This window comes from Chiloscyllium plagiosum, chromosome 20 (assembly GCF_004010195.1).
Source record: "Chiloscyllium plagiosum isolate BGI_BamShark_2017 chromosome 20, ASM401019v2, whole genome shotgun sequence".
Taxonomy (NCBI): domain Eukaryota; kingdom Metazoa; phylum Chordata; class Chondrichthyes; order Orectolobiformes; family Hemiscylliidae; genus Chiloscyllium; species Chiloscyllium plagiosum.
In genome coordinates, this window is record NC_057729.1 from 30,145,704 (window position 1) to 30,162,922 (window position 17,219).

The 17,219-nt window shown below is 39.7% G+C and overlaps 1 protein-coding gene across 3 annotated transcripts in view; it reads left to right on the top strand.

Annotated features, from left to right (window-relative positions):
• Window positions 1–17,219, top strand: part of uckl1b (uridine-cytidine kinase 1-like 1b) — a 124,592-nt gene that overhangs the window by 27,621 nt on the left and 79,752 nt on the right. For all 3 annotated transcript variants that reach the window (XM_043710408.1, XM_043710407.1, XM_043710409.1), the window contains exon 2: window positions 12,378–12,565. In XM_043710408.1, the coding sequence (XP_043566343.1) occupies window positions 12,378–12,565 (188 nt within the window). The remainder of the gene's footprint in view (window positions 1–12,377; window positions 12,566–17,219) is intronic.

The window sequence follows — 17,219 nt, forward strand, 5'->3', positions numbered from 1 at the left end:
CTACCTTCTCAGTCTGAACCAGAATACTGTACTTGCAACCTCATCATCCTATTCAACCCCAAACTGAGTTGCCAAAATTTCCTATTACAAAATCTACCACTACCTCTATGTAATCCATCATCTCTGGTTCCTCCACCCATCTGTATCCAGCACATCTCATCCGTGCTTCCGTCACGTCCGGACTTGATTATTTCAATGTTCTCTTAGCCAGCCTTCCAACCTCTACCTTCCATAAACGTGAGCTCACCCAAAACTCTGCTGCTCGTATTCTACCCTGTGCCATTCTTCTTTCTGACCTGCATTGTCTCTTGATCCCTGGATTTTAATACATTTGTCATTAATAAGTGTGGCATTTTTTGAGACATGTGTCAAAAAATACATTATGAGCCACAGATCATGTTTCCATTGTGCTTAATAAATGCACACTATATCAGTGGCAATTTATAATCTCAATTGAATCATTTGGTGAACTGACTTAAGGTCACAGTTTACCAGAATTGAGCACTTTATTGTAGTTGCTACAATTATATACTTATTAATTTCTTTGTAAGCTATGTTTTAGGTAATTATTTTTTAATATGCTGAGATGCTATAGACAACACAAAGATATGAATCAAAATATCACATTCATTGGCAAAGCAACAATACTTAATGCTGATATCAATGAAAGCCAGCTCTCAAGTTCTTATGATCTCTGATAGTAATCTATTTCCTAACATTAGTTTAATTCTGGCACCAAGTCAAGAGGCTCTCCAGGCATTCAGCAACAGTGATATTAGTAAGCAGGTTGAACAGCCAATCACACTGAAGTATTATAATCAAAAGCAATCCCCTATACCAGACAACATTCTGGTAAACCTTTTCTGTATCCTCTCCAAAGCATCCACATCTTTCTGGAAGTGTGGTCACCATTGCATACAGTTCTGGTTCCTGTAAGTGAAGGCAGTTTTAGTATGGAAGGACAAAATGTGTCAGCATTGGCTTGGAGAGCCGAAGGGCCTGTTCCTGTGATGTACTGTTCTTTGTTTTTTAACAGCAAATCAGGAAGTAGAATGTTATAATGATCCTTTTTATTTTTCATTTACCAAGAGCAGAATAAACAATTCAGACTTGCACATCGAATTAAGGGAGAAGCTGCTATATAAACACTCGTTTTAACAATTTGTATTATTTTTAAAAACTATAGTTTTTATCTGGATGTAATAGTTTAGCTTGTGTACATAATTATGTTATTTCATTGAGTCATAGAGGTCTGCAGCAAAGAAAAAGGCCATTTGGTCCATTAAGTCTGTACTGGTCAAATAAAGCACCTAACTAATCCAATTTTCTAGCACTTGGCTCATAACCTTGTATGCTTTGACATTGCAAGTGCCTATCTCAGTACTTGTTAAAATGTTATGAGGGTCTCTAACTCTACCCCCACTTACAGGCAGTGAGTTCCAGTTTCCCATGACCCTCCGAGTGAAAGAAATTGTTTCTTACACTCCCTCCAAATCTCCCACCTCTTACCTCAAATCTAAGTCCCCTAATCATTGATCTCTCCACCGAGGAAATAGGTTTCTTCAGTTCTACCCTGTATATGCCACTCATAGATACATGTCAATCGTTTTCCCCAGAGCAGTCTCTTCTGTTCCAAGGAAAACAATCCCAGTCTATCCAATCTCTCTTCATAACTAAAACTCTCCAATCCAGGCAAATTTCTGGTCAATCTCCTCTGCACCAGCTCCAGTGTGATTACACCCTTGCTCTAATGTGGATTCCAGAACTGCAAATGTTGCTGTAACTACATATTAGCTGTGGTCTGAACAGTGTTTTATACAGTTCCAGCATCATCTCAATGCTGTTAACCTTTGACTGAGCTAATAAAGGCAAGTTTCCTATACGCCGCCTTAACCACTTTTTATCTATCTGTCTTACTACCTTAAGGTACTGATGGACATCCATTGCAAGGCCTCTCTGATCCTTGGTGTTTCCCAGGATGCTACTGTTGATTTATTACCATACATATTAATGTAAAAGTGAAACCTTTTAGACAATTTAAGATTAAATTTATGGGGTCAACTATTACATGGATGCTACTTTTGAGGGGCTGAAATTCATACTACAGTCCAAATTACCATATCATTAGCAGAAAGCCAATTGATCTCTAAACAAATAAAGAAAAAAATGAATTATGGTAATTGCTGGATAAAGACCATAGAAACAAAAATGAATTAGTAAACTTTTAGTTATATGTACAAAAATGAAGTAGAAATATAATATGACTTTAAATCACAATTACATGGTACATCTTGAATTAAACATGTCAAATACAAAAGTTCATTAAAATCCTACAAAGTCACTGTTCAGCATCTTCAGCACTGAAAAGAGCTTCATAATCACCAGGATGAATCATCACATGAATCCTCTTCAACTTTCCTGTTCGTAGTTCGAGGTAGCACATCTGCTGCTGCTTCTTCATCTATGTCATCCCATAGATAATTGTCCTCTGTACTGTGCAATGCATTTGAAATGCCACGTTTCTTGAATGATTTGTGAATAGTCAACAATCCATTCACAGATCAGTGGCAGTGGTGGAGCCTACACCTTCCTCACTTTCGTGTATGTTTTTTCTCTATCATGCATCCAGTTATTCCACTTTATTCTCATCATTTCCTTAAGTGGCTTATTGATACTAACATCCATTGGTTGCAAAACACTTGTAAATCTGCTGGGAATTACAGCTAAGTGAGTGTTATGTGATCAGATGTTATCAACAACATTCTTTACCAGATGTGATCCAAACTGGTCCCAGACAAGCAAACTCCTTTCCTTGCGTAGTCCACTAGGTTGTAAATTTCAAACTTCCTTTATCATTTTCTACATCCACTTTCATCCATCCAGCTTTGTGGATGCTTATGGATGACAGTTCCTTTTGGAAATTTCTCCTTTGGCAAAGTTATTCTCTTTAAAAGCAGCCATTGGTTTTAACTTGGTACAATCAGCCATACAAAGAACTAAACTAAACCTACTTTTCTTATGGCCACCTGTTCTCCCTGATACCTTTTTTTTCCCCCTTTTTGATTCACAATTAGATTCTCCAGCATGTGACAAGTAATAGGCATTTCGTCCATGTTTCCAATACACGATAACTTGTAGCCTTCCTTCTGCCGATTTCTGATTACAAACTGTTGAAACTGTAATATCCTCTCGTTCAGCAGGCAGCTTTTGGGCAATCTTTGTTCTCTGCCAAAGTACTAAGTCATGCCTCCTCATGAACCTTCTGCATCATCCAGCACTTGTCTTAAAATCTGAAATTCCACCCTCCTTTTGATTTGTTTCATGAGTGGGGATTGGAATGATTTCACGATTAACGCATTTTTCATTTTGACGATTTTCAAGTACCCACTCAGCAACTTTTTTTCTCCAATTGTGGCCATTTGTTGGATTTACCTCTGGCACACTTTTGTTATAGGTTTGTTTGAAGTTGGTTTGATATCTTTCTCCAGTCTCTCTCCCGTTTTTCCGAAACACACAATTCTCTTTGCTGCTTCATAGTCATTTGTCTTCTGTGCAACTTCAATAACTTTCAGCTTAAATGCTGCTGTATTTTTTTTTCTGGAGGGAATTTTAACACATAATGAAGAAGAAACTTCAAAACTTCAATTAGGTGTATGACTGTACAATTAGTGTGTATTGTACATCAAATTACATAATCGCACAAACAATTCATTTCCTCATTGTAACATTTATGTACAGGATAGTACCTTGACTCATAAATGTTGATCTGTTGTCTGTGAAAAACTTGGTTGACTTTTACACAAGATATATCGAAAATTCCAGATTTTTTGGCCAAAAATAGGGGGTCGACTTTTACATCGACTTTTACTCGCGTATATACGGTATTCCTTGCTTTGTTTGTCCTGCTCAAGTATGTCATCTCACACTTACCTGGATAGAATTCTAATTGCCACTGATCTGACCAGCCCTTTTATATCCTCCTATAATCTAATGCTATCTTTATTATTTACCACTGCATCAACTTTATATCATTTGCAAACTTAGCTGATCAACCTTCCTCCATTAAAGTTTTAAATCATTTATATACTACAAATAGCAAATGCACCAACCATGAGCCTTGCAGAACAGGCTTCGAATCACAAAAAACACTCCTTGACCATCACCCTCTGCTTCCTGCCACTAAGCCAAACCTGGACCCATTTAGCCAAATTTAATTAGACCCCGTAGGTTTTTACTTTCACAATCCATCTCCTGTCCAGGATCCTATCAAAAGCTTTTGCAGAAGTCCAAGTAGACAATGTCAAATGCATTGCCCTCATCTACACACCTAACTCCTGTCTTCAAAAAAAAATTCAATCAAGTTGGTCAGACATTTCCTGCCCTAAACAATTGACTGTTCTTGATTTAATTCCTGCCTCTCCAAGTGCAGATTAATTCTGTCCCTCAGAATTGCTTCCAATAGTTTCCACACCACTGAGGTTAGACATCAGTTTGCTTGCCTTTTAGAGTAAGGACATTATGCTTTTCTTACTGTAAAGAATAGTACACCATTAAAAATATAGCTATACCTCATTCAATAACAATTTTTTAAGGGTTTTTTTTACAGTGAGAATGTTGGCAAGGCAAAAAAAATTCTCATTGATTCATTGTTTTGTAATTGATTGAAGTCACTAAGGACCTTGACAACGTCCCCTTTGGAGAAGCATAAAATTACTGACAGCAACTTTTTGATTTCCACATTTAACTGCAGATGTGCAGACTCCAGAATTTGTTGTAATTTTTAAGAGAATTAATGCATGTCACCATGACTGCTGGCAGTTTTATCATTGTATTGTAGTAAATGTAACCCTTAACAGATATATTATGCAGCAGGTAGGAAATGAGAAAGGGCCTGGAACCCAAGCAGGTAATGTAAGGAAGGATCATAAAGAGATTGTACAGTATTTGTGATATTTTGCTTGAGCTTTCAGGTATTAAGATACAGAAAGATTTTGAAACTTTGACAATGATCTAACATGCTCTATATTTACTGTTCATTCTTCTAAAAATAGTTCCATGTTTTGGGACATTGGTGGTTGTCAGCTTCAGGGAAACCTTTGTGAAAAGGTTTGACTGCTGAGAAATAAGTGATCGACGTGAGAGCTGTACGTTATTGTCACTCAGTGCACTGTTCATATCCTCTTACTGCAGTGGTGCTGAGATTCTAAATGTGTTCAAAAAAACAGATTTTGTTTGTTGCTAATGTTGTTAGAATGGTCTTGTATCATCTCAGACATGAATCTAGGGCACAACATGTGCAATAATAATTGATGTGGTATTACAATAAAGAACAAATGCATTCAAATTCACGTACTTGAACCTGCAATGTGTTAACAGAGGAAGTATAGTGTAGGTGGTGGTGCTCCAAACAACATGATAAGAAATCGCTTCAAGTTAATTTAGTAAGGTTGAAAATATTGTGCTTTTTAAAGCAAATCTTTCCCAATAGTGAATATTGCTGTTATTATAAAAATATATATGCATTAAAACCACTGTCAGTTCTTTGACATTTTATCCCATTGAACTCTGTTGTCTGACTTCAGATATCTCTTAAAAATGGTAGTAGCATTAAATATTTATGGACATCTTTCTTCAAGGTTGCTAGCAAATCTGAAAATCTTGACCATTGTCTGCTCAAGTTCCAGAGCAACATTTGAATATACAAATTTCTGCCTCCTATGGAAAGAGTGCATACTAATTGAATCTAGTTGATACCTAGTAATAAAAGCATATTGAGAACGTGTATATTTGGTAAAACATGATGGAAGTCAAATTTCCTCTTCTGCTGTTTCCATGTACTGCTTAATTTATTTGTGCTCTATTCCTATGCATTTTTTTGTAACTCTGTGTTCAATTTCATGCATGCTCCACATTATACTCTGAATTTTTGCTTCCTAATGGAGAGCACAGATTTGGGAAAATTCCTCGCACCACCAGCCTAGCTCGGGAGAAAATTCCTCAATTCAAAGTTTGGTTCTGGACTGACATTTGTCAATGGGAGTTTTGCCCACAATTTTCAGAAAGGGTTTGGAGACAGCCACAGTGGTTTATAGGTGCAAGAACATGCTGTGTTCAGGGCCAGACTTCACAATCCAGGAACTTGTCCCATCTGTAAACAAAACAATAGAACAAAAGCAACTGTTCAGCTCTCACTCTTCGCACACCTTCGTTTTCCACACAATCCCCTAGTATCCTGCAGATGAAATAAAATAAAGTTCTATTTGATGAATTCACTAATGTTTTTTAAAAAAACTGATTTTTAAAAAGAGAACTATTTGGTACATTTAACTTCCTTAAACAACTTAATCCTTTATAAATCAAGCATTTGTAGTCATAGCCCATATCAACAACCTTAAAACAATTTGAAGTTGTCAATTAAACTTTGAAATTACAGGACCTCACAGTTAGCATAATAGTTTATGAAATCAGTCAATCAGCACAAATCCTCTAATAATAACCCTCCGGCTTATGTCAACAAACAGAATTAAATAATTTTAATTTTAAGTGGATTTTTTTTTTAATTAAAAGGACATGAGATTTAAATGCATTGGAAACTGAAAAGTTCCAAGGGAATTAAATCCTTTGACAGCTTGACCATTCTAATGGGCTTATCCATTTTTTTTGTAACATGTTTACCTTTTTAACAATTCCAAAACGCATCTTCCCTCTCCCGAAAGCATCCCTGAATCTCTCTCCATTTGCACTCACGATAATGCTAAATTTCCTGAAAAGTATAAAGTCCACAACTCGGGCTTTTTGGGTAGTCCACCAGTGAAAATTGAATTTGATTGAAGATAGCTGCACTTTTATATGTCTAGTTATTTCTCATAGAATAATTGAGTCCTACAGCACAGATACAAGCCCTTTGGCCCAAACTGGTCCGTTCCAACCAAAATGTCCATCAACCCTAATGCCTTTTCCCTGCATTTGGTCCATATTCTTCTAAATATTTGCTATCCATGTATTTGTCCAAATGCTTTTTAAATGTTGTTAATGTACCTGCCTCAACCACTTCCGCTAGCAGCTCATTACACATGCATTCCACCCTCTGTGTAAAAAAAAAAGTTACTCCTTAGGTTCTTTTTTTTAATTCTTTCCCCTCTGACCTTAAACTGATGTCCTTGATTCTCCAACCCAGGGAAAAAGACTGTGCATTCACCCTATCCATGCTTCTCATGATCTTATACATTTCTACAAGATCCCCCCTCAGTCTCCTATACTCTAAAGAATGAAATCCTAGCTTGTTTCACTTCTTCCTATAACTCAGACCATTTGATTCCTGGCAACATCCTTGTAAATTTCTTCTGCACACTTTCCAGTTTAATAATGTCCTCCCTATAGCAAGATGACCAAAACTGAACACAAATACTCAAGTGTGGCTTAACCAACATACTGTACAACTGCAACATAACTTCCCAACATCTACACTCAATGTCCTGACTGATGAAGGCCAGTGTGCCAAATGCTGCCTTTACTGCCCTGTTCATCTGTGACTCCTGTGAAGCATCTGCACAGATGTGTGTACTCCAGTGAAAATCATTGGTAGGATTTCTGAAATTGAGGTTCTCACTTTGGTTAGGCCAGAGATACCTGCTGCCAATGTAAAACAAAAAATGTGTGCCCCTTTTTCAATCCCCTTTACGAAAAAAACAAATTATTCAATTGTCATCATGTGAGAACAAAACTTTGATTTTCAAGTAAAATAGCCTCATTGTGTGATGCAAACCTCACCCTGTATTGTAAAAGTAGTTATAAGCAACCTATGGTCTTTGAGGCTTTCCTTATTCCTGCAGCTAGTGGCTTATGAGGCAAACAAAGTTTGTGTTTGTATCCGTTTCTAAAGCTATTATTTTCCTGAAACAGGTCACTAGTTACTGCTAGAGGCTGCTGCTGCTGAAGGGGGTTTCACTCTATATCCAGCATAGCTGACCAGAGCTCTTGTATTTACCATCATGCATATGCATATTGGAAGGGTTTACACGTTCACCATAAAACCCCTATAGTGCAGAAAGTGGCCATTTGGCCCATTCTGCATTAACTCTCTAAGAGCATCCTACTCAGAACCACAACTCTGAGGTAGAGAATTCCAGGCATTCACGACCCACGGAGAAGAAATTCGTTTGCATATCCTTTTTAAATAATTATCCACTTATTCTGTTCCCTAATTCAAGATTCCCCTACTAAAGGAAACATCTGAACACTTACCGTGTCAAGCCCCTTCAGAATCTTACATGTTTCAATAAGACCACCCCTTATTCTTCTGAATTGCAAATAAATGCCCAACATGATCAGCTGTTCTTGATAAGATAGCCACTTCATGCCATGAGCCGAGTGAATCTCCTTTTGAACTGCCTCTAATACCATTATAGCATGATACTATATCGTATAGCTGATACAGATATTTTCTGTCAACTCTTTTCAAACATGTTAAAACACACCTCTGGAGCAGGTTAGACTTGAACATGGACCTTCTGGCCCAAAGGTATTATTACCACTGTGACCCCAAGAGCTCACAAGTGTTAGTAACATTCATTCTTAAATACCAAAATTCTTAAAGCTGGCTGTTACCTGACTTACTAACCTCAAATCAGAATGCTCAGGAATAGAAACTGAGCATTTATAGGCTGTTGTGGTGTGGACAGCCTGGATATAGTGGACAGCCATTGAAATGGCTGTTTCGATAGCTTCTGTTTTTATAGTTGAGCTTTTTTATAAGATTCTGAGTAATTTGTAGCATTGCCTCAGTAATTCACAATTCAATTGTCTTAATTTTGTTTTTTTAATATAAAAGTGGCCTATTAATTTAAAGGACAAGATCTGCAACAAATTTAACATGTCCTTTGCCTTTAAGTGTGTAGAGTTCAACAAATATCAGAGGAGTTGCAGCCTGGGGCAAATGATCAGGCCATAAATTTACAGAATAGTGGGGCTGGTTTGAGGGGCTGAATGGCCTACTCCTCTTGGTCTTTAATGTTCCAAGTGATAAAAAGAAAATATTGTATCTTAGAGCAATAAAATATAATTGGGTTCTGAGGAGCTTAATCTCAGTGATATTTCTAATGGCCAGAAATCTGTATGTCAGACTTGCAGCTGTGTGCCTCTAGTGGATGAGATTCCCAAAGACTCTTGTTGGTCATAATAATTCTACCTGAGAATCGTATTTGTGTCTGTGAGTATGCTTTACCAGAGGCATCAGGGATCAGAGGTGTTAGCCTGAAATATTCATTGCTACTTAATGTTTATGGCAAACAAATCCAAGTTATTGATTCTCTGAATGAAAGGAAAAAGCACAATTTCTCTAGATTTGAATTATTGCAGCTGTTGAATTGGTTGTGCTTTTGTTGTTGTGCAGCTTGCTTTAGGCAAGATAGTTAACATAACAATTCTGACTTGAAAAGTACCTGGTGTCGATTGATAAACAGCTGTAGAATGCATTCAGAATACAGTTTGTGTGTGAATTCAGCATTGCTGTTTCATTTTCTAATCCAACTATGTTTATCATTCTGATTGCTGCAATCTATTTTTATATCTCAAATTTTTTATTCCAAAAACATACTTTATTCATACAAAATATTTTTATTTACATTCATAACACCATGAGCAGTTCAGTTCTGTACAATCTTTGCATAGGAAACAAACAAACATTGACTTTCTTGACAGTTCCAACAAATGAACTCAAGGCATTCCTTACTTATGAAACATTATTATTTATGTATTTGAGGCACCAGGAGGGTGTGTGTTTTGTATTTTGCCAGAAAGACTTTAGACTGTGGTCTTTACCCACTGTGCCTTGGCAGCAGCTGCCCAAGATTTAATGCATCCCTCAGCACATAGTCCTGGACCTTGGAATGTGTCAGTCTGCAATACTCGGTCGAGGTTAACTCCTTACTCTGGAACATCAGGAAGTTTCGGGCAGACAAAAGAATGTCTTTCACCAAGTTGGCCCTCCAGGTGCACTTGATATTTGTCTTAGCTTGTATCTTGAGGACCACATCATTGAGCACAGCATCCTGCATCATGGAGCTGCTCAGGACAAATCTTGACAAAACCCATTGCACCTTTCTCCAGATTTCCTTTGCAAAGGCACCTTCCAGCAGGAGATGTGAGACCATCTCCAATCCCTCCGCAGCTGCTTCAAGGGCAGTGGGCTGTAGCACAGACTGACCAGGCAATGTGAAGCATCTCACAGGTTATTCTCACCACCAGCCAAACAATATCTTGGTGCTCGTTGGAAAGTTCTGGTGATGAAGTATTCTGCCAAATGATTTTGATAGTCTGCTCAGGGAACAACCCAACAGGATCCTTTCTCGTGCAGAGACTCAAGGACGCTACATGCTGACCATTTCCTGATGGTCAAAAGTGCTTTTCTTTGCAAATTTCTCCGCGAAGGACAAATGATATGGAATGGCCCAACTACTTGGAGTATTCCACAGCAACAAGGTCAGTCTTATCCTTCATAACACCAGGGACAGATAGAACCTTGATACATACTGACACTTGGTGTTTGCGTACTGAGAGTCTATGCACAGCTTGATGCAGCTGCGCACAAAGGGGGCTGTCAGGATGAGGGAGGCATTGAGCATGTTCTCTATGGAAAAATGGCTGACTTTTGTGCCATGGCTTTTTTTTCTATGTTTCCAGATTCTCCAATACATTTCTCAACTTTGGTTCATTTTCTATTATTAGATGCAGCAATATTTCCTCGGCTGCTTATTTCAGACCGGCTGCAGTTAGAACTTCTACCCTTGACAGGGGAGAGTGCTCTGCCACACAGAACTGCCAGGCGAACTAGTTATCTGGCAGTCCTGGCACCAACAGCATTAACAGAAAGATGACTATTCTGCCCACTGCTGGGAACACCTCAAGTCCCACAAAAAAAAGTGGCAGGAGACCAGCTGCTGGCAGGTCTGGGGTAGTCTCCATATGACCAGGAGGTGGGGTAAGAGGAGTGTGGGAGTGGATTACAAAAGCCAGAAAGGGTGCTGATCTTTTTAGGTGGCGGATGTAAGGGATGTTCTCCCATCTCACCTCTGCAGGTTAACCTGCTATGCGTCCTCTACTCCATTCCCAACCACTGCTTGCCAGCCTTAAGTTGCTTAGAAAAAAAAGCTGCAGATGCTGGATTACAAAATACAGGCAGGAGGCTGGAAGAATACAGCAAACCAGGCAGCATCAGGTTACACCAAAAACATTGACTTCTCCACCTCCTGATGCTGCCTGGCTTGCTATGTTGTTTCACCTTCCTGCTTGTCGAGCCTAAAAGTTGCTGCTTGGCAAAAAGCCATGGCACTGACCTAGTGATATTATTGCTAAATTATTAATCAACAGACCCAGTTAGTGCTCTGGGGACCCGAATTTGAATCCTGCCATGGAAGATGAAGGAATTTAGATTGAATAGAAATCTGGAATTAAAAGTTTAACGATGACCATGAAATAGTGATCGATTGTCAGCTAAACCTGTCTGGTTCACTAATATGAACGGTTGTCCTTACCTGGTCTGCCTACATGTGACTTCAGATCCACAGCAGTGGGGTTGACTCTTAACTGCCCTAAATATGGGCAAAACATACTGGTCCATCCAATAATGCCTATATCCTGTGAATGACTTAAAACAAAAAGTTAAAGGGGAATGAGTAGATGGACTTTAGGCTCTAACAACTGTCCCCAAACATTGCTGCAAAGTTTAGTGATAGGAAGGACATTGACAGAATATTCTAAGCCATCACCTGCAAACCTATTGGTGGGGGCTGTAAAATTTTGCTTTGATTTTGATTGAGTAAGACTGGATCATCCACACATGATGCTTTTTTTTCAGACTCTGGAGCTGAAGGTTTGTCAGTAATCTCAATTATTTTGATTTTATTTACACTTCTTTACAGTTTTATTCCTTCACCTCCTATACACTGGGTGGTAATCTATAGCAAACAGTTGTAAGCATAATCTACCTTTTATTTCAATCTCTATATTCTGTTCCTGACCTCCTTGTGCTACCATGGCAAGCATCTTAAACAATATTGAGATGAATGCCCCTAAGCTGAGCCAGAGTTCAATCTAACAAAATCATAAAATTTACAGCATAGCAAATCACATTTTCACCAGCGATGCATTCTGGAAACTCAGCTCTTGGTCTCACCTGCTGGGGAAAATTCACCCAAAGTTGTTTAAATAGCAGAAGCAATTTGACATTGAGGTTTGATGAACAAGTTGGAGTACTAGAGGACAGATGAACTTCGATAAACCCACTAGCCATTTGATGTTTCTGGATTTGGGGAGGAAAGAATGTATTTGTATTAACTATGGGAATAGCTATCACAATGCTGTTCCTTTTTTTTTTGTAGCAGTGAAAAGGCACTGGACAGATTATTACCCTCTGTAAACCCTTCGTTGTCATCACGAAAGCGAACAACTAGCCAGTGCAAATCTGAACCACCACTTTTAAGAACAAGCACACGAACAATTTACACTGCAGGGCGACCTCCTTGGTACAACGAACATGGAACACAGTGCAAAGAAGCATTTGTCATTGGTAAGGAATGCACAATTACAGAATTGTGATTTAAATCTTTCAAAATTTTTGGTTGGAAACCTTTTTGCAAATACTGCCATTTATTTTATTAAGACTAAACTTCCTAATTGGTTCTTATGCTTTTGTCCCATATAGTAATTGTCAGCTTTAAACTTACAAAGAACTGCAGTTATGGACAGAAATTGTTGCAGAACCTCAGCAGGTCTGGCAGGACTATTCTAAAGAAGGATCGCTGGACCCAAAACGTTGATTCTGCTTTCTCCATGCAGATGTTACCAGACCTGCTGAGTCTCTCCAGCAAGTTTCTGTTCTTGCTTCTGTGTACTGCAGTTCTGGGGCAGTTCTCACAGCCTCCTCTTTTATTTGATGCATAAATCACTTCAGAAGTAATTTCAAAATGTGCTCTGGATGTCACGATTGAACATACTTATTTTACTACATTTTCATTTTTAAACTGGAGATTCAGGATGGTTCAGTTTCCTGTTGGCGACTCACAGCATGTGAGCCTACACTGCAAGACCTAAAGAAATAGGAGAATTATGCCATAACATCCCTTGAGCCTGCCCTGCATTCAGTAGGATTATACACGTTTTCTATCTCACCTCATAGGCCTTACTGATACTAAAGCCTTTTTCATTTGGAACATCAGTTACATTTAAGGCAAGTTTGGAAGCAGGTGGCATCTAAGTGGGCTCAAAGGTATTGGGGTAGGTACCCTTGTGCCTTCCCACCTTTGCCCCAATTAATTTTGGGCAAGAAGCTTCATGAACAGCCTTCGTGCCTCCAACATTAATTGAGGCCTTTAGGTGTGCAATGCCCATTTTAAGGACCTGATCCTGTCACTCCTTGCATTCAGCCAGTGGCATGTAGAGCAATCACGACATGGCCAGTTGTCTTTGTTGGGTTTCCTGCAGGTTCAGGGTTGGGGTCAAAGGTTAAAAATACTCCATTCTAGATTGGGGGTAATGGGAAGGATAGTGCCTGCTAAGAGACAATCTTTCCTTCTAATGACCACTCTTATCTCCTTTAATTTCCTTCCCATATAACACCCGTCCTGTTCTCACCCGCCAAACCTGAAATTCAAATGGATGCTTTGCCAGGAGCTGCTAATATTCGCATGAAACTGGCTACAGGTGTGAACCACTGGCCTCTTAATTGACCAGCAGCTCTCAGGGAGTATCTGTTTAGCCTAAGGGTTCCTTGACCCTGGGGAGAGCCTCAAAATCATAGAATCCCTACAGTGTGGAAACAGGCCCTTCAGCCCAACAAGTCCACTCTGATCCTCCGAGGAGTAACCCACCCAGATTCATTCCCCTATCCTATTGTCCTATCTTTATCCCTGAATAATGCATCTAGCCTACATGTCCCTGAACACTATGGGCAATGTGGCTTGGCAAATTCACCTAACCTGCACCTCTTTGTTTTGGGGGAGGTAACTAGAGCACCCGGAAGAAACCCATGCAGACATGGAGAGAATTTGTAAACTCCACACAGACAGTTGCTGGAGTCTGAAATCAGTCCCTCGTGCTGTGAGGAGGCAATGCTAACCACTGAGCCACCATGCTACCTTTGACACTGACCATTTAAATTGCTGATAGACACTTAACACCATGGAGCATCCCCAAAAAGTGATGCAAGTCTGGCTCTCCAACCAACAGGCAAGATCCCAATCACCTTGGTTTTATGCTGCCCATTGTGTGGGATGGATAATGGATGCAGTGGTTAACTAGTAGGTCGAAATGACAAGGAATATTGAATATCATTAATATTCACTAATAATGTCATGATACAACTATCAAATCTTTCCAAAAAGAACATGCTCGGAATAATTCTTGTCTCATAATGAGCTCCAAGACACCAAGTTTCTTTAAAATAAAATTATTCACCTATTTTCCTAATCAACCTGGTCAGAGATGTTATGAAATGTCTCTTGAGCAGGTGGGACTTGAACCCAGGCCCTTTGGTCCAGGAGTAAAGACACTACCACCATGCCACAAGAGGATACTAAAGCAGGGGTCAGTTGTTTTCTGAGTATTTTTTTCTACAATAATGCCTCCAAGGCACAAAGTTATTCCAGCACCAAACACTTCCACCAGACATCAATTTAAATCATTTATTGCAGCTCATTTGTAGTTTGCTTAATTTGGAAAATAGACAGATGGTAAATTATAGCACTTTCAAGCAGGAATTTGCCATCTTAAAAGCAACGAATAATTGATCTAGACTTTAATTTGATCCAAGATCAAACAAATCGTGTTCATAACTACAGAGTAACCCATCTGGTTCACTCAATGTTCATTAGGCAAGGAAACCTGCCGTGCTTTTTACTGTCTGGCTTACATGTGACTCCAAACTGCAGCCAAGTAACTGCTGAAATGGCCTAACAAGCCAATGCATTGTATTAAATCTCTGCAGAAAAATCAAAGAAATAAAACTAGAAGACCACTCGGCAATGACCCAGGCATTAGACACAACATGCTGCCCTGTCAACTTGGCAAAGTCCTCTACTAACATCTGGCACTAGTGCCAACAGTGGGAGAGCTAGTGCACACTCTAACCCAGCGACAGCCTGCCAATGTCCCAGGCACCATTGTCGTTATCGTCATCATCATCACTGGGCATGTCTTGTCCCAACTGTGAGGCAGATCAACCAACAGTGGTGGCCTTGACCCTGGGGATTTATGGCTGTTGGAGGTCAATCATCTCAGTTCCAGGGCATCATTGCAGATCCTAGTTTTCATGTATTGTGGGGTCACTGGCAAGGTCAGGATTCATTGCCCATCAGTAATCGTCCAGTGGGCAGTTAAGAGTTAACCACGTTGCTGTGGGTCTGGAGTCACGTACACGTAGGTAAGAATAGCAGTTTCAATGGCTAAAGGACACTAATGCCCCAGAACATTAACCTAGGCCTCTGGATTACATATCCAGTGAAATTACCACTTTGACACCGCCTCCCCTTGCTTCATGTGTCCTTTGATTGCATTCCCTCCATCGTAAGGTCAGAAATCTGATGATTGTACCACGTTCTGCACAATTTGCAACTTTGCAGATTCTGAAGCAATCAGTGTCCTTATGCAGCAAGAATTGAATAACATACAGGCTTGGACTGATGAGTGGCAAGTAGAATTTGTGTCACACAAGTACCAGGCAATGACCATCTCCAACAAAAGAGACTCTAACTATTATCCCATGACATTCCCAGCATTAACACACTGAATCTCCAAGTCCCGACAATAATGTGACAGGAAGGTGTAGAAAGATCAGTAAGGGTTAGCAAGTGTAGGCATTCACAAAAGGGAATAAGTCGTCCTCGTTAATAAGGAGGTGGTAGAATAGTAATAATGCCACTGGATTGGTAATCCAGAACACCTCATGTTCTGATTCGACCATGGCAGCTTAACTGATCTTCATGTGTCTCCAGATCCATAGCAATGTATATTGTTGGGAAGGAGTTGCTTTGCCAGGCCTCAGCATTGAGTCCAGATCTCTTGAGTTTTGGTAAATCAAGCATCTGTTACCCATCTCTAACGTACTTGACTTGAGTGGCTTGCTAAGACCATTTCAGAGGGTTGAGTCAACCACATTGCTGTAGTCTGTAGTCACATACAGGCCAGATCAGATAAGAATAGCAGATTTCCTTCCCTAAATGACATTAGTAACTGAGGTAGGTTATTTACAACAGTTGATGATAGTAACATGGTCACTATGAGGATAGTTTCAGATCCAGATTTTTGTTTTTCTTTCCCATGCTGGGATTTGAACCCATGTCCCCAGAGCATTACTCCGTGACCTCTGGATTACAAGTCCAGTGATATTTCTGCTACTCCATCATCTCCCACTGAATGGTGAACTGTCTCGGTCACCTCCAGAGGTCCCCAGTGCTATAGATGCTGGCCTTCAGCTAATTCAATTCTCTCCACGTGATATTAAGAAATGGCTGAAGGCACTCGATACTACAAAGGTCAGGGGCCCTGACAACACACTGGCAATAGAGCTAAAGACTTGAGCCACTATCATGGCCAAGGTGTTCCAGTACAGCACAATACTTGTATCTATCCAGTGATGTGGAAAATTGTTTGCCAGGTATGCCCTATAGATAAAAAGCAGGACCATCCCAACCCACCCAATTACCATGCCATCAGCCTTCTCTTCTTCAGTAAAATTATGGAAGTAGTCATCAACAGTATTACTAAGCAGCAGTTGCTTATCAATAAACTTCTCATTGACACTTAGTTTGCTTTCCACTGGGATCATTCTGCTCCTGATCTCCTTATAGCCTTGGTTCAAATAACGACACATCTAGATAGTAGCAACAGGATAGGTCAGAGTCAGCATGGATTTATGAAGGGGAAATCATGCTTGACTAATCTTCTGGAATTTTTTGAGGATGTAACTCTGAAGATGGACGAGGGAGATCCAGTAGATGTAGTGTACCTGGACTTTCAGAAAGCTTTTGAGGTTAGTGAGCAAAATTAGGGCGCAGGGTATTGGGGGCAAAGTACTAACTTGCATTGAAAGTTGGTTGGCTGATAGGAAACAAAGAGTAGTGATAAACGCCTCCATTTCGGAATGGCAGGCAGTGACCAGTGAGGTACCGCAGGGATCAGTGCTGGGACCACAGCTTTTACAATATATATTAATGATATAGAAGATG